At 37.6% G+C, this 25,453-nt stretch overlaps 5 protein-coding genes across 5 annotated transcripts; 4 read left to right on the top strand and 1 right to left on the bottom strand.

Annotated features, from left to right (window-relative positions):
• The first annotated feature begins 602 nt into the window (after positions 1–602).
• Positions 603–1,851, top strand: LOC103943373 (homeobox-leucine zipper protein ATHB-7). Its single transcript, XM_009353663.3, has 2 exons — positions 603–1,156; positions 1,399–1,851. Exons 1-2 carry the CDS (start codon positions 788–790, stop codon positions 1,738–1,740), a joined length of 711 nt encoding a protein of 236 aa, XP_009351938.1. The 5' UTR covers positions 603–787; the 3' UTR covers positions 1,741–1,851.
• Positions 1,852–4,930: 3,079 nt separating this feature from the next.
• LOC103943371 (ubiquitin-60S ribosomal protein L40) lies at positions 4,931–6,611 on the bottom strand. The gene is made up of 5 exons (XM_009353662.2): positions 6,451–6,611; positions 6,239–6,325; positions 5,577–5,679; positions 5,277–5,343; positions 4,931–5,179 (listed from the first exon to the last, which is right to left on the bottom strand). The coding sequence occupies exons 1-5, from the start codon at positions 6,551–6,553 to the stop codon at positions 5,153–5,155; spliced, it is 387 nt and encodes a 128-aa protein (XP_009351937.1). The 5' UTR covers positions 6,554–6,611; the 3' UTR covers positions 4,931–5,152.
• Positions 6,612–9,163: 2,552 nt separating this feature from the next.
• LOC103943514 (probable 6-phosphogluconolactonase 4, chloroplastic) lies at positions 9,164–14,762 on the top strand. Its single transcript, XM_048571025.1, is given in 4 exon segments — positions 9,164–9,233; positions 9,236–9,335; positions 9,922–10,058; positions 14,311–14,762. Coding segments are annotated over 4 exon segments (744 nt in total). The 5' UTR covers positions 9,164–9,178.
• A 1,430-nt stretch (positions 14,763–16,192) lies between these two features.
• Positions 16,193–18,337, top strand: LOC103943378 (probable 6-phosphogluconolactonase 4, chloroplastic). The gene is made up of 3 exons (XM_009353671.3): positions 16,193–16,549; positions 17,063–17,198; positions 17,635–18,337. The coding sequence occupies exons 1-3, from the start codon at positions 16,389–16,391 to the stop codon at positions 18,097–18,099; spliced, it is 762 nt and encodes a 253-aa protein (XP_009351946.2). The 5' UTR covers positions 16,193–16,388; the 3' UTR covers positions 18,100–18,337.
• Positions 18,338–19,244: 907 nt separating this feature from the next.
• On the top strand, positions 19,245–21,828 carry LOC103943515 (probable 6-phosphogluconolactonase 4, chloroplastic). The gene is made up of 3 exons (XM_048571207.1): positions 19,245–19,656; positions 20,281–20,416; positions 21,075–21,828. Exons 1-3 carry the CDS (start codon positions 19,301–19,303, stop codon positions 21,537–21,539), a joined length of 957 nt encoding a protein of 318 aa, XP_048427164.1. The 5' UTR covers positions 19,245–19,300; the 3' UTR covers positions 21,540–21,828.
• Positions 21,829–25,453: the final 3,625 nt, after the last annotated feature.

Genomic DNA, 25,453 nt, shown 5'->3' with positions numbered 1-25,453 from the left:
ATCCCAGGTGACGGACAAGATTTTATCATAATTGAATTGAAAAATTAATCGAAACACTAGTGTTTGTATTATTGGGTGTTCATTGTCAAAAAGCAAAAAGTATATATGGTACGTGAATGGTAATTGGGACATGCATCAACGGACTACAAATCGACACCTAAACAAGCAACCCAAGTTCAAGTTTCTTCTTTTCAAACCCTGTAGATTGTGTAATGCATCTACTTTTTCTCATTATTTCCACCCAAAAAAAGCACAAAACACAAGCCAAAATTGTGTGCTTTGCAAGAAACATACATACACTGGTATTTCTAGAGACGGGAAAGAAAGAAAGATAAGAGTGAACAGGAGGAAACTTTCAATTTTCCGAAAACACAGTCTGATACACCAAGTGATTGGATACTTAAAAAAAAAAATCTAATCACTTGTATTATGATACTTTGTATATCAAACTGTGTTCTCGGCATACTGAAAAATTTCTCGAATTAGAGAGGTCCACAAGGCAAGAAATTATGAAATGAAGGGTGGCTTACGCTAGCTAACACCATTGGTTTAGCCTACGATAACCTATCAATCAACAGCTTCCAATTATCAGAAAGCAACCGCGTGAGTGAGAAGATAGACTCTTCAACCCTTACTATATATGCTAGAAGCTCACATCGTTACTAAGATTCCTAAGCCACATCCACATATAAATTTAACGTTACTTAATACTTCAACAATTGTCGAGAACATTTCCAGTCGATATCAATCAAGTCCAAGATCGGACTGAAAACCGAGAACCAGTGTCATGGAAAGGAGGAAAGAGGAGTGCTATGAAGAAGAAAACTTGGATTATGTGAGCGGCCTAGAGCCGCAGTTCGCGACGAAAAGGAAGAAGAACAAGGGCACAAACACGAGGCGGTTTAGCGACGAACAAATCAGTTTGTTGGAGTCTATATTCGAAGCAGACTCGAAGCTCGAGCCGAGGAGGAAGGTGCAATTGGCAAGAGAGCTTGGACTGCAGCCTCGCCAGGTTGCCATATGGTTTCAGAACAGAAGAGCTAGATGGAAGTCGAAACAGATGGAGCGAGACTTGAGAAGTCTCAGAGAAGATTATGACATGTTAGCATCTCGGTTTGAATCTTTGAAGGAGGAGAAGCAGTCCTTGCTTATGCAGGTAAAGTAAATAAACTTATTCAGTTTCTCATAATTCGAAAATCAGGAAAATACTTGGCTCCTCTCATGTGAGAACGATCATGTTTATACATAAAATCACGGTTTGACATGCATGCATAAGTTGTTCTGTCAGATTGTGATTTGCATTTATGTGTAAAGAGCCAGACGTTGTTCATGAAATCGCATTCTAAATTTCTAGCTTGGTCGTCAACATTAAACATTTTTTTTGGTTATTTTGAGCAGTTGCAGAAGTTGAATGATCTTGTGGGAACATCTCGAGATGGCGCCCCTACCGAAGATTCTCTCGTGAATCAGACGGTGGATGGATCGAGTTACAAAGATGGGAATTGTGAGACGACTGCTCAAGTAAGACTAGAAGAGGAATTGGAGCAGAGAGGAGTCATAGATTCACATACAAGCAATGATTTTGGTGGGGAGTATGGAGATGAAAGACATGATGAGCTTCCGAAGATAGGTCCATTGGATGCCTCTGCGACACCTCAAGAATTGCATAGGCTGGATTCAGGCAGCATTCTGTTTGATCCATCACGTTGTAATTTACACTGGTTAAATTTCTGGGCTTGAAATTTTCAACACCCCCCTTCCCCCAACACCCTGCAGATAAAAGTTTGGTGTGATATTTAATTAGTGTGAAGATTTTTACTATAATCAATGTATTGATCCTTCTAAACTAAAGCATAAGTGAAGTGTGGACAGCTTCAACTTACATCTTCTGCTGAGTTTGATGTAGAACAGTAAGCAGACCGGATTATTCAGCAGCTTGATAAGCGTAAGCCAGTTAACATCGTTCTTGAGCTTACATCTGTAGAGCTATTGCATAATCCGGTCCACTAATTGTTCTGCTGAGACTAGTATTGTTTGCTCTCGCATTCCTTGAGAGCAAAGAATATGACAGCAGGCAGTTGTTTGGAGAGCATAACTGGGAAGAAGTAAAATTTAAGCGATCGATGGATGTCTTTGTGCCCTCCATGCATTAGTGTATGTGTGTTTGTGTGCGTTGCAGGGTCATGACTCATGAGAGATTGCATGAAAAAAGTAACAAATCAGTGAGACTCTAATTCATTGTTTGTATGATTCAGGTTGCACCAAAACTAATCAGTTACTTATCCATTATCACCATGCTTCGTTTACTTCTCAGTGATAATAATGAGGAATCGAAGAACTTCGGAATGGAAAAAAGTAAGGAAAGGGAATTGGATTAACACCTCCCCTAGTTAATCAAATTCCTGAAACTGGGTTATTCCATTACGGATCAGGCTTTTTAGCCAAAATGGTCATTGAGATTTGCATAACACATCACTTTGATCCATGAGATTAAAAATCAATAGAACTGGTCCCTGAGATTGTCCACCATCCATTATTTTGGTTCTTCCGTTAAAAACTCCGTTAAGTGTCCCGGAGCTCTTGGCCGGAATTTTGGGCAATTTTCAAAGCTTCGTAACTCAATCATTTCTTAACCAAATTTGACCTATAATATATCAAAATGAAGATAGGAAAGTATAGAACAAGATTATATATATTTGGAAGCCCAATGGTTTCCGTAGATGGCCGGAAAATAACATGGAAGGTGACGGTCCGAGGGAAAACTGGAAAACTCGCCGGAAACTAGGTAAACTTTAAACATTCATAACTTCTTCAATGCTCATCAAAATCGAGTGATTTAAAAAATGAAAATCATACTTCTTGACGAAACGAAGATAATGGTACCTTTCTCAACGGTTAAATCGCCGTGGTTTGGTCAGAAAATGGCTCGAAAATGGCTGTCTTGGTCTCGAGTTAGCCACTTTCGAACCGTTTTTGGGCCAAACCACGGCGACTTAGCCATCAATAAAGTTATCATTCTCTTCTTCTCATCGAGAAGTATGATTTTCATTCTTGAATCACCCGATTTCGTTGAGTATTGAAGTAGTTATGAACGTTTAAATTTTACCCAGTTTCCAGCGAGTTTTCCAATTTTCCCTCAGACCAGTCACCTTTCAGGCTATTTTCGGGCCATCTCCGTCAACCATTAGGCTTCCAAATAGGTATAATCTTGTTCTACACTTTCTTATCTTCATTTTGATATATTATGGGTCGAATTTGGTTAAGAAACGATTGAGTTATAAAGCTTTGAAAATTGCCCAAACTTTCGACCAAGAGGACACTTAACGGAGTTTTTAACGGAATGACCAAAATAATGGATGGTGGACAATCATAGGGACCATTTATATTGATTTTCAATCTCAGGGACCAAAGTGATGTGCTATGCAAATCTCAATGACCATTTTGGCTATTTAGCCTTAGGGATCACATGCAAGTGAATGCGTAGAAAGTTATGAAGGGAACTATCGGAAATCTAAAATGAATATAACACGTGGAGGATAAGGCCAACAAAACAACCTAAAGAACAAAAAGCTATACTGGTGAATAGTAATTGACTTGCCCTTGCCTAACAGATTGAAGCGCACAAAGGCAAGTACTATTTATAGTGAATGGTAAGGCCAACTTAACTACCTTGCCCTTTGTCCTTCTTAACGGATGGAACTGCTCTCAGTATTAAAGAATAAAAGAAAAGAAGTCGATGAATTAGAATTGGTTTTTGTTAACATTAGTTTGATGTGACAACGAGAAAACATGATAGTTTGGCCGAGTGGTCTAAGAGCAGTTCCACTGGGAGTCGATTGCTCGGCACCCAGCACCCAAAACAGGCCGGCCCCCAACCAAATCACTTCACCCCAACCTAATAGGCTTACACCCAGCCCAAGCCAGGCAAGATACCAGCCTAGAATCGACAGACCCAAAAGCCGAGCCATCTGACATGATCAATCCTATGCTCGGCGGTCGTAACGGTGTTGGTCGTGAGGGCGTTCACCACCAAGCACCCGAACTCAATCGCCGCAACCAGATCCACGTTGTCGATGCCGACGCCAGCTCTTTCCACAACCTTCAACGCAATTGGTCTATGATCGTCCTCAATCAGACCTGCACAACCTCATTTGCCCACAATTTCTGAGCTTTCAATAATCTAGGGTTTCGACAATAATCAGGAAAGAAAATGAGAAGTTGAGAAATTGAAATCGAGAAAGACGTTCTTTTATAGGTTTTGATGGAAGAAATTAGAGAGAGATGGGGGTGAGGGGGGTGTGTTTATCTTAGTGAAGGAAACTAAGCTCTCTTCTCATTTTATAAAATAAAATTGACTAGGCTATTTTTTGTTAAGGATGGAGATGCATTTGGCCTATTATTGTTCATTGGGATCTATCACTGTTCACTGAGTGGATTAAATAGGTTGGATGCTGGCACATTTTTTTAAGGATGGACTTGCTCTAAAACCCCAGATTTAGGCTTTGGTCCAAAGGGCATGGGTTCAAATCCCACAGCTGTCAATTCAGGCTCATAATTTTAATTTTGGCCTTCCCCTATTGTGCTTTCAGTGCCTCGATCGATCGGATGCAGATTGAACAAACTGGAATAGGACAGTTACATTGGGCAACTGCAAATTACAATGCTTTGCAAAACGTAGCGTTATGGGCGTGCATTCAAATATGAATTTTCGAGACCTAAATGATCGGAAGAAAATCTGAGTGCTCTCGGTTGGCGCCTGAGTTGATGACTGGAGTTACTTCAGTTAGAAGATGCTGCGTCGGAAGATGATCCAAAACATTTTCCAGACAAGGTGATGCGAATTCTGATCGAACAGAAGAAACGAACCCATCAAATCATCGCACGACTTGTAAATTTGGTTTATCCGTTTCAGAATGTGGTAATGAAGAAATGGAAGAAAAGCGATTGCCTTTGAATGCCATTTCTCATAGTAAGAAGCTTAAACGACGCCAAGATTACGCAACATCACAGAAAAATTCCAAAGCAAGTTGAAAAATGTTGATGCTAAACTTTATAACAATACCCTGCTTGACGCTAACAAAGTTTTAAAATAAAATGTCCAAGACCTAAATGATCCAAAAAGATGCCACATTCCGCTGTCTCGATTCCCAGTTTACTTGATCTTCTTCTTTGGCCTCAGCTGCATTAATAAAAGATGACACGAATAAAGAACAAAACCTTAAAAAGTAACGGTTGGTAGTACGATCAAACAGACATCACTCAGCTACATGAAATACCTGGTTGCTGTGTCCACACTTCTTCTTCCTGCAGTTAACGGCACGGGGGTGCAGGCGTGCATAACACCTGCTCACAAGCATTTATATACTTGAGATACAATGAGAGTCAAAGACTAGTAAAATAGCTCTCAAACTAAAGAATGTTAGACGCTCAATCATAGTCGGATTGAATGGCTTGGGCTTAAGCATAAATTAAATACTCATCTGCATTCTCTTTTTTAGAATACAAACCCTTATCCAAATGAACACATCGATTATGTCTCGAAAGAAATAAGAAAAGCTTAATCAGTTGGAACTTACTTGCGGCAGATCATCTTTTCCTGGTTGTACTTCCTAGCTAATGCCATGAGAGACGGCTCAATAATCCCACCACGAAGCCTCAGAACCAAATGCAGAGTTGATTCTGAGAAAAATAATCAAAATAAACTTTCAATCAGCGAAACATAAACAAACAGAAAGCACCTATACACAAGTATAAAGACACAACAAATCGCCAGCAACATGAGTAAACCAGGCCATCAGCAGGTCCAAACCTGGCCCCGAGCCCTTCAACTAAAGCTACTATAAATTGGGTAATAAACTTCTGACGGTGAAATATCTCCAAACATAATCACATAGAAAGAGGAAAATATTTCGCCTCGAGTAAAACAACAACAACAATAACCAAGCCTTATCCCACTAAGTTGGATCGGCCGTAAAATCCTAAAGCGCTTTGCATCAAGTCTTCCGTTAGCTCATTTCGCTTTGAGTAAAGCTAATACAAATTGGATACTAAACTTCTCAAGGTAAAATGATCCAAACATAATCACATAGGAACCGGAAACATATATTGAAAACTCATTTTCCAAATTTATAGTGTATATATCAATAAATTTACATTCTAAGATTAAATTCAATTCTTCACAACCAAACATATCCTAAAATTTTCTGAGCAACCAAACAAGGGATAAGGCAATGCTAACCTTTCTGGATGTTGTAGTCGGCGAGAGTACGGCCATCCTCGAGCTGCTTCCCGGCAAAAATGAGCCTCTGCTGGTCCGGTGGAATACCTAAACAAAAACAAAACAATTACCGGGAGAAATCATCACCGTTGAATCGTACTACTTTGAATTCGAGCACGAAACTTGATCATCAGAAAAATGTGAGAGATTAGATTATGGGAGGATGGTGTTACCTTCCTTGTCCTGAATCTTGGCCTTGACGTTGTCGATGGTGTCGCTAGACTCCACCTCGAGGGTGATAGTCTTCCCTGTTAGGGTTTTCACGAAGATCTGCATCTTCTCCCTCTGTCTCTGTGTGTCTCGCTCTCGGCGGCAGCAAAGCTGTTTTGCTCTACGGTTGTTTATCTAGGGTTTTGCTCGTTAATGGGCTTCCCACCAAAAAATGAAGATAGAAATGGGCTTGTGTTTTTTAATGCAAAATGAGTGGGCCTCAGCCCAAACAGAGTAAAAGCATGTTTGTAAAACCTATTTGATGCTGCTTAAGAGAAATTTTTCATTATGACCAGAATATGAGTGGTACACCACGTATTTTTTTATAAGTGGTGATTTTTTTTTTTTAAATTATTAACTTTTTAACACACATATCCCACCTTTTGTATAGTGACACATGATGTACCATCCCGTATACCAATCACACTAAAAAATCTCTCACTGCTTAGACTGAAAGCCGCATATGCTTTTATGAGAGAGTTCATATATTAGTCAAGCGCAATTTTTAGTCTTAAAATCAATATAATCTGAGCAACAATTTAGCCTAGCTTTGAGGAGTGAATCACTTAAATCTTTGAGTCAATTTCCTTTCAATCCATATCTCAACCCACTAAAAGTTTAGTATTTTAATTTGTTAACTTGGAAATCTTGAGCATTAACAGGTTTGAAGCTCCAGTCACCCTCAATGCGACATTCAGAGAAGCACAAGCTTGCTGCCAGCGGTTGTTCCTTTTGGGAAAATGATCCGGTCCTGAGAATCCTACGGATTCCATGATCGTAACCATTCATCGTACATCATGCGGTCAAAAATCATTTTAAAATTTTAAAATTAAAATTAAATACAAATAGTACCTAACGAAAATTGACCGCACAATGTACGATGAATGATCACGATCACAGGGATCCAAGAAAATGACCATCGTCAGATCCTTTTCCATATCTCCTTATCGGCAGTGAATAGCACCCCCGACAACATGTCGTACAATCCCTGTTGCCACTTGAACACATCATCGACGTCGACATCGATGTTGCGGTGTAGGGAGCTAGGTGGGTGGTTATTGTGATGAGCTTTGTGGGGCGCAATGCAGGCTGGAAACTAGGACTTTCTCCGCCGCTAGAGAGCTGCGCTACGAAGTGGTAAGTGTTCAGTTGACGACCAAAAACGATTGTAGAAGTGGTTGTCCCTATTTGAGAAGGATTTGTACCCAGTTTTAGAGATGAGTCAGGTCGAGGTTTGAGACCCATTAGCATTCGTATTTGAGGTCGGAAAAGAGTGGAAGAGCTTGGAGGCGAAGCCCATGATAGCGTAGGTGGTCATTTCGTTGTGTTGTCGTCGTACGGTTTGCCTTTCACAGGCGATCACGTAGATATCAAGTGTGACATTAAGTGGCAGATTGGATGGAATTATGAAAATTTAAATGATAGGGTGGAATGTGGCTAATTATTAGAGTTCATAGGGGAAATCGACCAAAATTAAAGTTCAGAGAGTGATTTAACAGTGTCTTGCAAATTCAGAGACGAATCAATGAATATATCTTTATATTAAGCTCAATGGCGACAAGATGAGACATGTGAAATGATATCAAAAATATTTTTTTTAAAGTACTTTCAGTCATTTTAAAAGCACATCCAAACGAGCTCTCAATCTCTAAAATTGAACTGTTTACTTGCGAAGCACTTAAAAATTCCAAGGTTTCATCATATATCTTAAGATTATTCTTCTTCAAACTCCCAGTCACTTCCACTTTTCATCCATGACATACAATCCATGCATGCAAGTAATTTATGTAAGAATAAACTAGACTTGAAAGATTAATACACTAGCCAAGAACACAAGGATTAATCAACTAAATCACAATCCTTAAATTATGTATGTAATATAAGTGTAAGAATTGCAGCAATTATACCAACACATACCTGCAGACATGTTCATGGATGAAGAAGCCATGAAAACTTGCACACAACCTCCTGCAAAACTCAATGCTCTCCAAGTTATAGGTAATTGGAACAATAAGAGTGTGCTTTGTGAGAGCAGAGGCTTGTGGTTTTATACTACAAGACATGGATCTCTTGTATCGCCCTATAACAATCCCACAAGGAATACAAGACTGCATTCCTTATATCAGTATGAGTCCTATAAACGAGCAAACATAAGAATCCTCAATATACCAATATGATTGGATTAACTCTTGTCAACATGATTTAGACTTCTTTATAATATCAATTATCCCAAGACTTGTAAGAATCATACTCATACTTTTACAATTTATGTACATTTCCAGTATATGTAGTTGCTACAAGTACAAACCCACGTAAGTAGATCGATCAGAAATTAGGGTTTTGAATTGCTCCAAGTCCATGGTTTACCGCCCAAGTCAGTTAGCACTACTGATCAATTCCCACCGCGCGACTGCACAGTCTACCGTAACCGACTGCACAGTACTAATCAATTCCCACAGATTGCACTGTCTTCACTCACCGTTCGACTCTTGGGTTCCTGTCGGTCATGGCCTCCATATATCCCCCGACTGTCTTTCCCTCTCACTCCGCACAACTCTCTTCTCATCGCATACATCTCGCGCGCTGGGAATAATTTCACTTCGATAAGCCCCAAGATCTCTATCCCTCTCGATTAAACCCGTTCGCTTGAGTTTCAAGAACCCGATTTCCGCATCATCGGAGTCAGCAGAGATGGCGGTTCAGTTTCAGAAGAAGGTGGAGATTTTTGAGACGGATGAGGAAGTGGCTGTCTGGCGCAGTACACCGCCGACCTGTCGGCCAAGTTTGTGAGGGAGATGGGAGCTTTCACAGTCGTTTTGTCCGGCGGCACTCTCATTGACACGCTCATGTCAGAAACAAACCCCCCCGGGGGCTCATGTCAGACACAAAACCCCCGGAGGCCCGGGGTGCCGAGCATTTTTTTATTTTATTTTATTTTATTTAATAATTTCGGATTGGTTTGTGTCTGCTTACGTATAAGAACTTCTGCTAGGAGTGATTTTATCGTATACATGCAGAAATGTTCATTAATTCACGTGATTACTCGAAAAGTACGTATTTGTCACACTTATAATATATTTGTATTTTCATTTATATAATCTTTTTAATAAAGATAAGATCTACCAATGCATATAGATTTCATCTCTATGTAACATTTTTTTATCTTCTAAGCACTTCTCTAAAAGAGATTTTATCATTAACATGCAAAAAAATTATTAATTCAAGTGCTTACTAGAGAAGTATGTGCTTTTGGGTCTGCTTATATTGTAAGCATTTCTCCAATGACCCATAAGCGCTGTTATTATTATTATTATTTTTTTACCTGTTTAGAAGCGTTTTGGATGTCCAATAGCAAGTTTGATTGTTTGTTTACTGCTTTTTTATTTTATTGCATTTTTGGGGTATTTAATCAATTTGTATGTTTGGATTTACAGGAAATTAGCGGAACCGCCGTATAAGAATACGGTGTAATGGGGGAAATGGCATGTGTTCTGGGTGGATGAAAGAGTGATGAAAAAGACTCACCCCAACAGTAACTATAAACTTGGTTTTGATGGTTTCCTCTCTAAGGTACAAGTTTTATGCTTTCTTCTGAATGTTGTGTCAAAGCACTAAATTTTGCTACGTTGTGTGTCAGCTTACTCTTGCTAAATTTTGGATTTTGGCAGGTAGTGAAGATCCTCCTGACCAAGCCTATCGGGCCGTTGAAATTTTATCTAATAGTTACAATTATTATAATTTTTAGAGGGACCCCCTGTTTGTAGCCATTTAATAAAATTTTAATGGCCCGATGGGCTTGGTCAGGAGGATCCTCACCCTTTGCTCAGGAGATGATCCTGATTTCTGATCCTTATGTTTTGATATGAGTCTAATGTATTGCACAGTCATAGGTAGGGTCTAATAAGTAGAGCAATTAAAGTGTTCATAATTTGAAAACAAAATTGCACCGACTGTCGTTGAATATTTTATTATGACTCTTTCAGAATTAACATGGAACTTTAAGTTACACATCAAATCTCATCATTTCATAAAAAAACTCTCATATTTTTTTAGTGTAAAATATATCGTTTTATTAAAAAAAAAATTACTCATCAAATCTCGTCGTTTCATCAAAAACTCTATCCGACTCATGTTTAGAATTTTCCTCGCAATTCTGCAGATTAATATCCAAATTTGAATTTGAATTCGCATGAAGCTATGAGAACTACAAGTAATTTTACATGTTTTCATTGAGTTGTTTACAACAATAAACTTCATTTTTACTGGTATTTGTTACATGATTCTAGTCTACATGATTCGCAAGCATTATACATTGATTGTCTTACATGAGTAATTGCTCAAGAGGCTTTTGAAATTGATTGTGTTAGCTTCGGGGGCTTTTAACATTACCAAGATGGAGGACTACATCTTACTGTTAGAATCATGTAAAATTACTTATTCCACCATGATAGGTAGTTACAATACGATAGGTAGTTTAGCTTGTACAAGTACTTATATGACAAGTAGTTCAGACTGTAAAAGTACTTATATAATAGGTAGTTTAGATTATAAAAAATCAGTTGAAATCTAAGTTTATGCCGACTAATATTATAATATGATAGATAGTTTAGCTTGTACAAGTACTTATATGACATGTAGTTTAGATTGTAAAAGTACTTATATGATAAATGGTTTAGATTGTAAAAGATCAACTGAAATCTGGATTTAGGCCGACTAATAGGGTACCTGAGTTGAAAAAAAAAAATAGAAAAATAATATAACTAATAGAGAGGCCCCCCAAGAGATTTATAAGTGTCCAAAATTTTGGAAATGTCCTAAATTAATTTTAGGAAATATGTGGTGAGAATAGAATGACTCTAACTTTGGTTTATAGCACACAATTTTTTGTGAAAAAAAAAATTTGAAATTTTTAGTTTTAAGAAATATTCTGCACTGGAGTTAAGGAAAATATTGCAAAACCTTTGGATATGATCCTACTGATTATTAGGTCCTGAAACTATTTTTTATTGATTCTTAAAGTGAGAAAATAAAAAAATATCTTTAAATTTAGGTTTTAAATCATTGATTACAAGTGTTTAAAAATGAATTATAATATATTTTGCACGGAAAAAATATATTTTGAAAAACACAAATATGATAGTTTGTTGTTATGGTAAGAGAAATAAAAGAAACATTAACAAAATAAAAAATTGAAAAAAAAATTGAAAAGGGATGGATCGGTATGAAGATAGCGACTTTTTTTGTTATCAGTCGCTATTTTTCTAGCGATTATTCTCAAGAAGAACAGGTAACAAAGTACCGATCGTATCATTTTCTATTTTTTTTCTTTTTTTTTTCTTTTTCCATTAAATAGCTATAGTAGAGTAAAATAGTAATCACAATGCAAAGTATCAACCTAACAACAAAAAGTGCTGACACATGGAGTCCTATTCATGGACCTAAATAAAAAAATACTAAAAATTGGACTAATCTAATTGTTAGGCCATAAAATTGGGAAAGGGATCATTTCTGGATCTCTTCCACCAAATCCACCTAATCCCTAATTCGAACCCTTGAAATTTAGTCCAACGGCTAAAGTTATTATAACTTTTAAAGGGGCATCCTGTTTGTAGCCATTGAATTAAATTTCAAGGGTCTGGATTGATTGATTAGGTGTATTTGGTGGAAGGGATCCAGAGATGATCTCTTTCCACAAAATTGGACCTATTTCAAGCTAGTTTATTTACACATAACAGATTTGTAAGGAAGAAGTTAATTTAAACCACATATTAATGAAACTCTTTTTGTCAACTATAAGAGGGTGAAAAAACATTTTTGTCTTCTATCACAAAATAAAATTATGGACAATAAAATAATTTGCACAAACTAAATTTTACAGTTGTTTTTAAAAGCATCATCTACATGTAATCCTAACAAATCACCTACAAGAACTCTAGATTTTTACGGGTGTATTGTTTTATGAAACTTCGAATTTCTATGACACTTAGTTCGAGTTTAAGTACGAACTCTACGTTCATGATACCTGCAAACAAACACAATATACATATATAGTGAACGGGAATAGCTTCAGGATCTATGTGTGAAAAGAATGAGTGACGACCCAAAATATGGGGCTGTCGTGGCTTGCAGGCCCAAAAGAGTGGTTGTTGGGTTGCTGGGCAACAAAGGAGAAGTAAATGAGTTAACAGATTATATATCCAATTATTGGGCTAAGAAGGAAAAGTGAAAAATAAGGCCTAACCCATGGGCTTGTTATTTCATGCGAGCAAAAAAAAAACAAGGCCCAAACAAAAAAAAAAAAAAAAAAACAAGTGGGACGGTTTGGTGCGTATGCCCAATTGGGTTGTGGGTCGACTGCAAGCAGCCTAGGTCCGTAAGAAATGTGATACAAAACAGCTTTGTTTTGGACCTTAGAGTTTTGGAGCATGAACGACTTAGTGGCTCGGGCAGTACGGCTTCAGGCTGCGGCTCCCATGCGTGTAGGGTTTGAAAAATCCTATTTTTTTTTCTTCTCTTATTCACGCATATTCAATTCACCACAATTATAATAACAATAAATTTAAGCTGAATATATAATTTGAAAAAAAAAAAAAAAACGTAAAATTAGAGTTCATACTTCATGATGAATGTTTCATGCAATCATTACTGAAAAAATATTGAAATTGAAATCATGTTTTATAGATTACTTGGATTGCTAGATGAATATTGTGAACGACTTTGTAGTAAACAAGCATTCAGTTCCTTAACTTAGTGTCAGGAGTGTGTTTAACAATGCGTTGTGGCCTAAATTTAACTGAAGGAGAGAGAGAGAGGTGTTGAGCTGCATAAAGAGAAAATATAGGCTTGGGAATTACTGTGATGATATTTCTCCGTACCTTGTGCCTTTTTTAAGACAAATAATGGGGTTACTTGCCCTACAAGTAATACAAAGTTGTGCCTTTTTGTTTTTTGTAATTAATTCTTGAATTGTTTCTCACTAACATTAATAGTTGTTGAGACTATAAATACTCAAGTAATGATTTCTGTTGTGAAATTGGTGTGAATGCCCACATAAAGAAAACAACTACATATGGTTAAGGGTGGAAAGTGGAAAAATGAAAGTCAAAATTATATTGCTTAAATAGTAGAAGTTTGGTTTTTATTGTTTTGATGTGTAAGCCTTTTACATGCATTAAAAGAGACGTATGCTTGTATCGTATAGGTAGTACAAAAAAATGAAAAGCATAAAGTAATAATCATGTTTTCCTCTTTTGTCCCTATCTACGTTCATTTCTCTTATCTGATACTAGTGAAGAAAATAAACAAAATAATACATGGCTCCTATTTCACTTCAATCTCTAACAACTCTAATAATATATATAGGTACGCATCATCTAATAATAACATGTTTCTAAATGCTCAAGGTAATCATTATCTTGAATTGGTCAAAGCTCCAAAAGACTCCAAAACAAAATTGTCGAACCCTCTAATGTTTTAGCACATTCAATCACATATATTAAACATTAGCCCATTCTATCAACTATATTTTTCTCTCAAGTAAGGCATAAATATATATATATGGCCCTTTATAACCAAATATATCTCGAAATACTAAACCTAGTTAGAAACTAATTTTTTTTTCATTTTTTATTTACATATATTAAAATAAATAGTTACATGAGTACCTGTTTATAACCGCGGGTAATACCCATAACCATCCATTTAAATTTCACGGATAAACGGTTATACCCATAACTGTTTATTTATCTAAACGGTTACCCATAACCGTAATCGTCAAATTTAAATGAGCGGATAACCAAGGTTATCCATAACCAATGGATATTTGCCGATTCCCCCTGGCTAGATTTATGCCATTAACGATGCACTTCCGGCTGAGGGAGCTGCAGAAGATTACGAAGCCCGTGTTAAACATTTGGTTCAGCGCAATGTGATTGCCACTTCAAAAGCTACTGGATTTCCAAGGTTTGATCTCATGCTTCTCGGCATGGGTCCATGTGGACGTCTTGCTTCTCTGTTCCCTGCTCACCCGCTTTGCAAGGAGAAGACGAAATGGGTGACTTACATTAAGGACTCGCCAAAGCCACCTCCACAGAGGATTACTTTTACCTTCCCAGTGATCAACTCTGCTGCATATAATGCAATGGTGGTGACGAGTGACGATCTAGCGGATGCCGTGCAAATAGCACTTGGAAATAGTTTGCCTCCTTACACTTTGCCTGCTCACTTGCTTGCAGCTGAAGAGGAGGTAATTTGGTTCCTAGATTCGAAGCTGTAGCAGCAGAATGTCGATGGCTTTGCAACTCGTTGCACTTGCGTCCAGTGTATTTACCGTGTACATGTCGATGTTAACGTGTTTGTGTTCAATAATGTAGGCAGAAATCAATGTGATTCACTGCTTGCTTTTCTTGCTATGCTAGTAACTAAGAAGAGGTGACCACTTTGGTCCTCTGTCATGTATCTTTCAGTATTTCTTGCTAGTAAATAAGTGGTGACCTTTTTGGTCGATGTATTTTTCAGTAATGGGTACAATTTTCCTACCCTAAATCCTGGATCTTGGCCTTTGACGTTGTCGATGGTGTCGCTAGACTCCAGCTCGAGGGTGATAGTCTTCCCTGTTAGGGTTCACAAAGATCTGCATATTCTCCGGCTTTCTTTCTTCTCTCCCCGTCTCTGTGTGTGTCTCGCTCCTGGCAGCAGCAAAACTGGTTTGCTCTACTGTTGCTTATACTAGGAGTTTGTTCCCGTCCATCTCTATCACTTGGACATAATGTTATAAAGTGCGAGAGAATTTTGATAGTCATCAACGTGCGACAATGAGTTAAAATGAGATTTTTATCAAAAACTCCAACACACAGTACTGATCAATTCCGACCGACTACACATCCTTCACTCTCCTTTTGTTGTTTGGGTTCCTGTTGTTGAAATATCCTATATCCATCGTGTCTGTGATAAAAGAAGAGTTTAAATATTCAACACTACTTCAACTAATATTGAGGATTTTTGTGATGAAGTCTCACACCTGCTGGACTGTGCAAGTGGTAATTAACAAGTTCAGTACAATATATTGTTGCAAGTGGACTTTTGACCTGTCTCTGTGATGATTTCGACATGGTATCAAAGCCATAGAGCGGGTGCCGTACTGCCACGTGATGGATGGGTCCTTGGCCCCGCATGTAGGGTGTCTCATTGGCTCTACGTGGCTTTCAATGTGTGGACCTTCCACATGTAACCTACTAATTGGGTCTCAAGCGTGATGAGATATCCCAATCTATAGCCCGGGAGGGATGTGTTGAAATATCTCATCACGCCTGGAACCCAATTAGTGGGTCACATATCCCAATCTATAACTCGTCGTGAGGGATGTGTTGAAATATCCCAATCTATAGGCCATGAGGGATGTGTTAAAATATCTCATCACGCCTGAAACCCAATTAATGGGTCACATATCCCAATCTATAGTCTCATGAGAGATGTGTTGAAATATCTTATAGCTACCATACATATCTATGAAAAAAAAGTTTAAATATTCTAACCACACTCCAACCAATACTAAGATATTTTATGGTAAAATCCCAAACTTATCAGACTATACAGGTGATAATTAACAAATTAAGGATAATATCGATGTTATTGTCTCTCGGATAATTTCAACACCTGTCGGCCATTTTCTAAGCCGCTACCTAAAGTAAGCCTGGCTGCGCACTTATTATGGCCTCCATGTATTCCCGCGGACCCGGCTTTCCCTCTCACTCTCACTCCGCACAACTCTGTCTTCATCGCATACATCTCGAGCGCCGGGAATAATCTCAATCCGATCGGCACCAAGATCTCTATCCCCTCGATTAAACCCGTTCGCTCGAATTTCAAGAACCCAATTTCCGCATCATCGGCGTAAGCAGAGATGGCGGGCCAGTGTGAGAAGAAGGTGGAGAAGTTTCAGACGGAGGAGGAAGTGGCGGTGCGTCTGGCGAAGTACACCGCCGACCTGTCGGCCAAGTTTGTGAAGGAGAGGGGAGTTTTCACCGTCGTCTTGTCCGGCGGCTCTCTCATTTACTCGCTCAGGTCAGAAACATACCCCCTCAAGCATTTTCTTTTTAATAATTTCGGTTTGGTTTGGGTCTTCTTTGGTTAGGTATAAGCACTTCTGTTAGAGATGTATCATGAGCATGTAGAAATGCTTAGTAATTCAAATTTTTACTAGAAAGTATGTGCTGGTGGGTCTGCTTATGTTGTAAGCACTTCTGCTAGAAGTGATTTTATCATAAACAATTTTGTTAATTCAAGTGCTTACTGGAAAAGTACGGGCTTTTGGGTCTGCTTCTGCTGTAAACACTTCTGCTAGGAGTGATTTTATGGTATACATGTAGAAATGTTTATTAATTCACGTGCTTACTCGAAAAGTAAGTGCTTTTGCGTCTGCTTATGTTCTAAGCACTTCTGCTAGAAGAAATTTTTTATCATAAACATGCTATTAATTCAAGTACTTACTCGAGCAGTAGCAAGTTTGATTGTTTTGTTTACTGCTTTTTTCTTTTCTTGTATTGTTGTGGGTATTTTGTATGTTTGGATTTACAGGAAATTAGCGGAAGAGCCATATAAGGATACGGTGGAGTGGGGGAAATGGCATGTGTTCTGGCTGGACGAGAGAGTGGTGAAGAAGGATCACCCCGACAGTAACTATAAACTTGCTTATGATGGTTTACTCTGTAAGGTACAATTTTTTATACTTTCTTCTGAATGCTGTGTCAAAGCACTAAATTTTGCAATGTTGTGTGTCAAAGCTGTGATTTTTATGTGATCGATTTTTAATTTTAGTTGCTCTTATTGTTTTGCTTGCTCCTTGTGAAGATTCATAGTAATTTGATTTATATGTTAATGAGGTTGGTGAGTGATATGGCTCTTTGTATCACTGTAATCAATGGACAATCTGAAATTTGGGAATTTCGGGCCGTGCTTCTGTTTTTAGGGTTCGATATGGCAATGATGATGGTTATGAGATGAAGAAAGAAATGTACTCGTTTAACTCTGTGTAGAGTAAACATTTGATGCGTGACTATGATCTAAAGCATTCTAAGCCCTCCAAGGGCCTAATGGCACAGGTTCGTTAATTCATCAGCTTAATCTTACTAAATTTTGGATTTTGGCAGGTACCGATTCCCCCTGGTCAGGTTTACGCCATTAATGATGCACTTTCGGCTGAGGCAGCAGCAGAAGATTACGAAACCTGTCTTAAACATTTGGTTCAGCGCAATGTGATTGCCACTTCAAAAGCTACTGGATTTCCAAAGTTTGATCTCATACTTCTGGGTATGGGTCCAGATGGACATCTTGCTTCTCTATTCCCTGGTCATGCGCTTTGCAACGAGAAGACGAAATGGGTGACTCACATTATGGACTCCCCAAAGCCACCTCCACAGAGAATTACTTTTACTTTTCCGGTGATCAACTCTGCTGCATACAATGCAATGGTGGTGACAGGCAATGACACAGCTGATGCCGTGCAGAAAGCACTTGGAAATATTCAGCATCCTGATACTTTGCCTGCTCAGTTGCTTGCAGCTGAAGACGAGGTAACTTGGTTTTTAGATCAGGATGCAGCTTCCAAGCTGTAGGAGCAGAATGTCGATACGTTGCACTTGCATCCAATGTATTTCCTATTTACATGTCGATGTTAATGTGTTTGTGTTCAATAATGTAGGCAGAAATCACTGTGATTTGCTGCTTGCTTTTCTTGCTAGTAGTAAGAACTCGTGACCTTTTTGGTCCTCTGTGGTGGCAATAAGAACTGGTGACCTTTTAGGTCCTCAGTGATGTATTTTTCAGTAGTGGTAAAGCAACTATATATTCTAATGCTCTCCGTTCCCTCGTACCACTGCGGTTGTTTAACCGTCAGCGTCAGAAAAGCAACTTGCAGCAGACAGAGTCTGGTTGTCGGGTTTAGCATGTTTACGAAACTTGTTTGATATTGCTTTAGACTGAAAACGCTTATCCTTTTACGACTCAAAAATGCTTATAAGTTTTTCTGCCAAATGTAATTAGGAGTGATATTTTTTTCGTCATAAAACACTCTTAGCTGTCCAAAATTTGTTCAAACATAACTTTTAAGCGACCAAAAAGAGCTTTTCTTTCAATTTGGCGAAAAGTGATCATGAGCGGAAAAATGTGTTTACCTCACAATTCAGGATAAAAGTATTTTTGCTACCAAAAGCGCTTTTGAGTTTATCAAAATGTGTTTATATGTTAAAGAAAGTATTGTTGACACAGTTTAAGTATTTGTATTTGACACTGTTTAATAGAAAATGTTTTTCGAACTAAAAAACGCTTTTTGGATGAAGTTGTGTCTTCGACAAGTAAGAAAAGGTGAAGTTGTGTCATACTCGACATCCTTATAAGTGCTTATAAATTGTATGAAAGTTGAAGAGCTTTCTACCAATGCAATTTTAAATTTTTAAGTAGATGCTAACTCATATCCACGTGAATAATAAATTGAGTGTTTTTTAAACTAAAATTTTTATCAAGTTTTAAATGAAGGAATCAACACATAACCAACTGAATTACAAATATCTTGCACCGCACGAGTTGGTTCATATTATAAAAATATGGACGCAATTTAAAAGAAAAATAGTTATCAAACGGGCCTAATTCATATCTACAAGTCCATTGGGTTCTCCGCCCAAGTCAGTTAACAGTCACTGACCAACTCCCTCCAACTGCAGTCCACCGCAACCGAACTTCACTCACCGTTTGACTTTTGTGGCCCGGTCGGTTTTTTCCGCAGCCAATACCTAAAGTAAGCCCGGGTGCGCACTGCGCATGGCCTCCGTACGCTCCCCGACCCGTCTTTCCCTCTCACTCGGCACGACTCTCTCCTCATCGCGTACATCTCGCGCGCCGGCGATAATCTCACTCCGATCGGCACCAAGATCTCTATCCCTCTCGGTTAAACCCGTTCGCTCGAATTTCAAGAACCCAATTTCCGCATCATCGGCATCATCGGCGGCAGCAGAGATGGCGGGTCAGTGTCAGAAGAAGGTGGAGAAGTTTCAGACAGCGGAGGAAGTGGCGGTGCGTCTGGCGAAGTACACCGCCGACCTGTCGGCTAAGTTTGTGAAGGAGAGGGGAGCTTTCACCGTCGCTTTGTCCGGCGGCTCTCTCATTTACGCGCTCAGGTCAGAAACAATCCCCCTCAAGCATCTTGTTTTTTTTTAATAATTTCGGATTGGTTTGGGTCTGCTTAGGTATAATCAATCACTTCTGCTAGAAGTGCTTTTATTATAAACATGTAGAAATGTTTAATAATTCAAGTGTTTACTCGAAAAGTATGTGCTGTTGGGTCTGCTTCTGCTAGAAGCACTTATGCTGGAAGTTTTATCATAAACATGCGCAATTTTTTGTTATTTCAAGTTCTTACCGGAAAAAGTATGTGCTTTTGGGTCTGGCTTGGCTGTAAGCACCTCTGCTAGGAGTGATTCATGTAGAAATGGTTATAAATTCACGTGCTTACTCGAAAAGTATTTGCTTTTGGGCCTGCTTATGTTCTAAGCACTTCTGCTAGACGTGATTCTTTCATAAATATGCAGAATTTTTTGTTAATTCAAGTGCTTACTCGAGAAGTATGTGCTTTTGGGTCTGTTTATATTGTAAACATTTCTGCCACGCCCCATAAGCGCTATTAATTTTTTTGCCTGTTTTAGAAGCATTTTTGGTTGTTCAATAGCAAGTTTGATTGTTTTCTTTACTGCTTTTTTATTGTATTGTATTTTTATGAGTATTTTGTATGTTTGGATTTACAGGAAATTAACGGAAGCACCATATAACGATACAGTGGAGTGGGGAAGATGGCATGTGTTCTGGGTGGATGAGAGAGTGGTGAAAAAGGATCACCCCGACAGTAACTATAAACTTGCTCTTGATGTTTTACTCTCTAAGGTACAATTTTTATGAGTATTTTTTATGCTTTCTCTTGATGTTTTACCGAATAGTAGTTGGATTTGAGGGCACGATATTGTGCATAGTTTGTGTCAAAAATGATGTGAGTTAATGAGTGAGTACGTCAGTTAATTGAAGCGAATAGGTGGTTGGTTATAGGAAGAAGTAATAAATTTGTCAACCAAACAAAGAAAGAATGTATGTGAATGAAGGATCAGAAGACTGATGTTTGTAATTCAGTTTATATATGATTGAGATATTGGTGAGTGGTATGGCTTCTTTGTCACAGTGTGTATCAATTAACAAATCAAGATATGAAAGCTGGAAATTGGTCTCGCTTTTGTCTGTAAGGGTTCGATCATGAGATGATGGTTCTGGTTGGGAAAAAAAAAGCGTTGATGTTACCAAATAGTGGTTGGATTTAAGGAGATGATATTGTGCATGTTCTGTGGTAAAACATGGTTCGGTTTTAGTTAGTACATCAGGAAATTGAAACTAATAACTAGTTGGTCATGGGATGAAGAAAGAAATGTACACTTTTAACGATGTGTAGAGTAAATATTTGATGTGTGATTCTGATCTAAGCAATCTAAGCCCTCCAATGGCACAAAATCGTTAATTTGTCAACTTAATCTTGCTAAATTTTGGATTTTGGCAGGTACCGATTCCCCCTGGCCAGGTTTATGCCATTAATGATGCTCTTTCAGCTGAGGGAGCAGCAGAAGATTACGAAACCTGTCTTAAACATTTGGTTCAGCGCAATGTGATTGCCACTTCAAAAGTTACTGGATTTCCGAAGTTTGATCTCATACTTCTGGGTATGGGTCCAGATGGACATCTTGCTTCTCTATTCCCTGGTCATCCGCGTTGCAACGAGAAGACAAAATGGGTGACTCACATCGAGGACTCACCAAAACCGCCTCCAGAGAGGATTACATTTACCTTCCCAGTGATCAACTCTGCTGCATATAATGCAATGGTGGTGGCAGGCGATAATAAAGCTGATGCCGTGCAGAGAGCACTGGGAAACAGCCAGCATCCTGATACTTTGCCTGTTCAGTTGCTTGCGGCTGAAGACGAGTTAACTTGGTTCTTAGACCAGGGTGCGGCTTCCAAGCTGTAGGAGCAGAATGTCGTTGGCTTTGCAATTCGTTGCACTTGCATCTGATGTATTTGCTATTACATGTTGTTGGCGATAAAGCAACTTGCCTCAGACACCATTTGGTTTGTGTTCTTGGCTTCCGCCAAGCGACTGCATGGTCGAATAAGTTTGGTCTCTCGTTTTGTTTTAATCTCACTCGTTGTGAAAGCTCCTGTAATCAAACAATCTTATTAAAGTTCCTCTCATGAAAATGAGCTATAACGTTTTTTATTTTTGAACTAATAAAAATTTTATTCTCGTCGCGCTTAAATGAAAGACTTTATTATCATTACCATGTCAAGAATGAAGACTATTAACAAGAACCACACCCTTAAGAAAGAATCTTTTATCAATGAAAGTATTAGCGGGTTATTTACCTGCTTAATAACATTTGGAGTCGACTGTATGAATGATAAAATATCACTGAACTGAGTTTTACGTCAAATCTTTCATTATCTTTGAGCAAATCTGTAAAAATTATGAAACCAATGACTAACTTTGAGCACGTGACCTTGTTCTTGCAGACAATCATCCACTTGCTTAATCTGTTTAGTTTAATCGATTACATACATTGTATGGTGTTCATTTAGATAAGTGACATAATTAATAACATCGATGAAGTTGTAAACTTTTATATCTTTCCACTTCCATCCAACCAAAAAGTGACTTGGGTTTCTAAACTTTGCATTCAAGTCCTCAAAGATTTCGTCTTTATCTACTCCCAAATTCCCAATCAATCTTTCAAGCAACGGAGAGATGCATTTGGCCCAAGAAGATAATTATATTTTATTAAACAAGAAGCACATCATCTGCTCATGTTCATGTCAATGTGGCCAAATGAAATGAACCTCACTACGTATGGCTTTGGGGTTGGGATCTACTAACACAAAACAAGTTCATTGACCCAAAAACCAAGAAGATCACAATTTCAAATATAAACCATTGTGATTATGTATATTAGTTGTTGAAAGGGTTGTAAAGGAGGAGAAAAAAATCTTCAGACACGAAGTCTGACCAGCTGGATAGTCAGTCATTTTTATAAGAAAAACGAGTCACCATATTTGGATATCATGTAATTCTATGTAGGTACGATTTTTAATGAAATTATGTGCATCCCATATGAAAGCGGCATGATCAACTAACTGGTGACGCTATTCTATCGAAGTTTTTCTCTTTGAAAATGGTACGTAATACCGACTACCAATGATAGTGCTAAGATGTTATTGATAATAAAATTTGAGCTGATTTAGTTTATGAGTTCAAATCTCATGGACAAACTTCATTAAACAAAAAGAAAAAAGGAAAAAGGTCAGTGATAGTGGAGAGGAAAATGAATGATAGTGGAACCATTGTGCTTAATGAATTGGGTAATGACCTCATTAGGTTTGCTTATTAAGTTTATGCCAAAACAACTTTTGAGAATGGGTCATCATAGTTCATCTCACGCCCTTTAATTAAATGTGTTAAAGGAGGATGCATGCTTTAAGAACAGCAGATTGATGAAACCTGCATATTCTACATCAGCAGGAATGAATTGGTTGTCCCATGGCCTCACTTTGAAGGGTTTACTGTGATTCGAAGATCTCTTTATATTATTATCTCTCTCATCAAGCGACACGTCGATTGAAACTAAAAAAACTTCATCGCTTCGCGGCTCGACATCATTGTCTACAATCTCTTTCATAATAATGATAGGTGATAGAAGGGTAAACATACAAGGGGCCCTGTTCCCCTGCATAAGATCATCATTTTGCATATGTTTTTCGAGAAATGTTACAAGATTCGTGAAACTCTTTATGAATTTCTTACATCTCACAGTTTAATGTTAATTTTTGTATGAATATTATAAAATATTAAATTAATAACATAAAGTGATAAAAATTTGATAGAGAGTCACATTTCTGAAAAAAATCTCCGGTTAACATTTCTCTTTACTTCTTATGCAACCTGTATATGATCACAACAGAAAAGTAAAAAGAAAAGGAACAACTGTGGTAAAAAAGGTAAAAGAAAAAGAAAAATAGCAATAATAATACAAAGGTTAGAAAAAGAAAAAGGACAGATTTTATTATCATTACCATGTCAAAAGCACTTTGCCCGATTTTGTTGACTATAAGCACTTTTCTTGTTGGTTTAACAATTTGTCAAAGTTTGCACAAACAACAAAATTAATAGGGCAGATTTTGAGCACTCTCTATCTAAGTGTGCATGACATGATGACTAATTAAGTAAAGTGCCACACCACCATTTCTTTATCGTTAATTTAAGTAGATTGATCATGCGTAATCGACCTAGTCAAACTGGGTTTGATCCTTTTTTTAATATGTTTATCTAAAACAGTTCATTGAAAAAGCAATTGTGCTGAAGTTAGTGAAAATTCTACGATGCTCGTGAAGAGGATATGTTGCCGGTTACAGTATGTAGATCCAATTCAACGTATATTTAATTTTCTTTGACAATCATTTGATTGGATATAAAAACTTTAAATGGTAGAATTTTCAATACTCTGAAGTATGATAACATTATTAACATCTCACGAAGTTAGTTAATTAATTAATTATTTGTTTTAGAATGGGGGCGGTTATAATAAGTTAAGCATGCTGATTGCTGAGGAGGTCAAGTAATTAAAGGGAGTAGTTGTATTAGTATAATTATGGAGGAGGAGAAGGTAAGAAGCAAGCACTCAATGAGAAATAACAGTGGAGTTGGTGAACTTGCCACCTAAAGGAAATAAATCATCTTCGGATTTCTTTCATCAAAGTTACCGAATCAAATGATTGGATTTTTGAAATTTTATTTAACGGTTCGTTTTTATTTTAATTCCTTAAAAACTATAATATTTTTTTTATCATTTGATGAAATTTTAAATATCTAAATTACTTAATTCGATGATCTTGATGAAAAAGAAGAAAAGAATATCTTCCCCTAACAAAAATCAAGCATGCGGCTGTGGTTATAAACCTACCAAACTTCACAGATCCCTAAAATTTGACCAAAATTTTTTTTTTGCTTCTCTTGATTGTGACTCTACATAAAAGCTCTGGTTTTCAATTTTCTTTCATCCGAAGAGGAAAATAGATCATTTCTGGATATCTTTCACCAAAATTATTGGATTAATTGATTTAGATTTTTGAAATTTTATCTAACGAGACATCTGTTTTGATTTCTTAAAAACTATAATAATTTTTGACCATTTGATGAAATTTCAAATATTTAGATTACTTGATCCGGTAACCTTGATTAAAGAGATCTGAAGAAGATATTTTCCCCCAACTAAAATCAGGCATGCGGCTGTGGTTATAAACCTACCAAACTTCACAGATCCCTAAAATTTGACCCAAAAAAAATATTTTGCTTCTCTTGATTGTGACTCTACATAAAAGCTCTGGTTTTCAATTTTCTTTCATCCGAAGAGGGAAAGATTTTTAAGGTCGGTCTGGTAACGTTTCATAAAACGATTTTAAAAAATTGTTTCGTAAAATGAAAAAGACAAATAGGATTTTATATTTTTTATGATTTGAGAATATGTTTAGTAGTTTAGTTTGAGAATGATTTTAGAAAATGAAAACATTGAAAATGCGTATGGTACTTAATGTAAAAAAAAAAAAGTATATACGTATATAAATTTTATGTTTGGTAGTAATGGTGGCATTGGTAGTAAGGATAGTGTGGTTGAGACAAGAGTGGTATTGGTAGAAATGGTAGTTGGAGTAGTGGTAGTAGTGGTGAGAATAAAGGTGTTAGTAGTGGTGGGATATATGTGGTGGCAGTAGTAGGGTATAGGGCAATGGTGGTGGTGCTGACGACGACGGCTATGATGGTGGTAGAGGATGATTGTGTGAACAATGGTTATGAGGGATGGTTTTGAAAATGGTGGTTGAGAGGTAGGGATGATG

Source organism: the organism of the source record quoted next, unplaced genomic scaffold, assembly GCF_019419815.1.
Source record: "Pyrus x bretschneideri cultivar Hongxiangsu unplaced genomic scaffold, Pyrus_bretschneideri_v1 Contig57, whole genome shotgun sequence".
Classification (NCBI taxonomy): domain Eukaryota; kingdom Viridiplantae; phylum Streptophyta; class Magnoliopsida; order Rosales; family Rosaceae; genus Pyrus; species Pyrus x bretschneideri.
The sequence above is the reverse complement of the archived record's forward strand: the minus strand, read 5'-3'. Positions and strand labels throughout refer to the sequence as shown.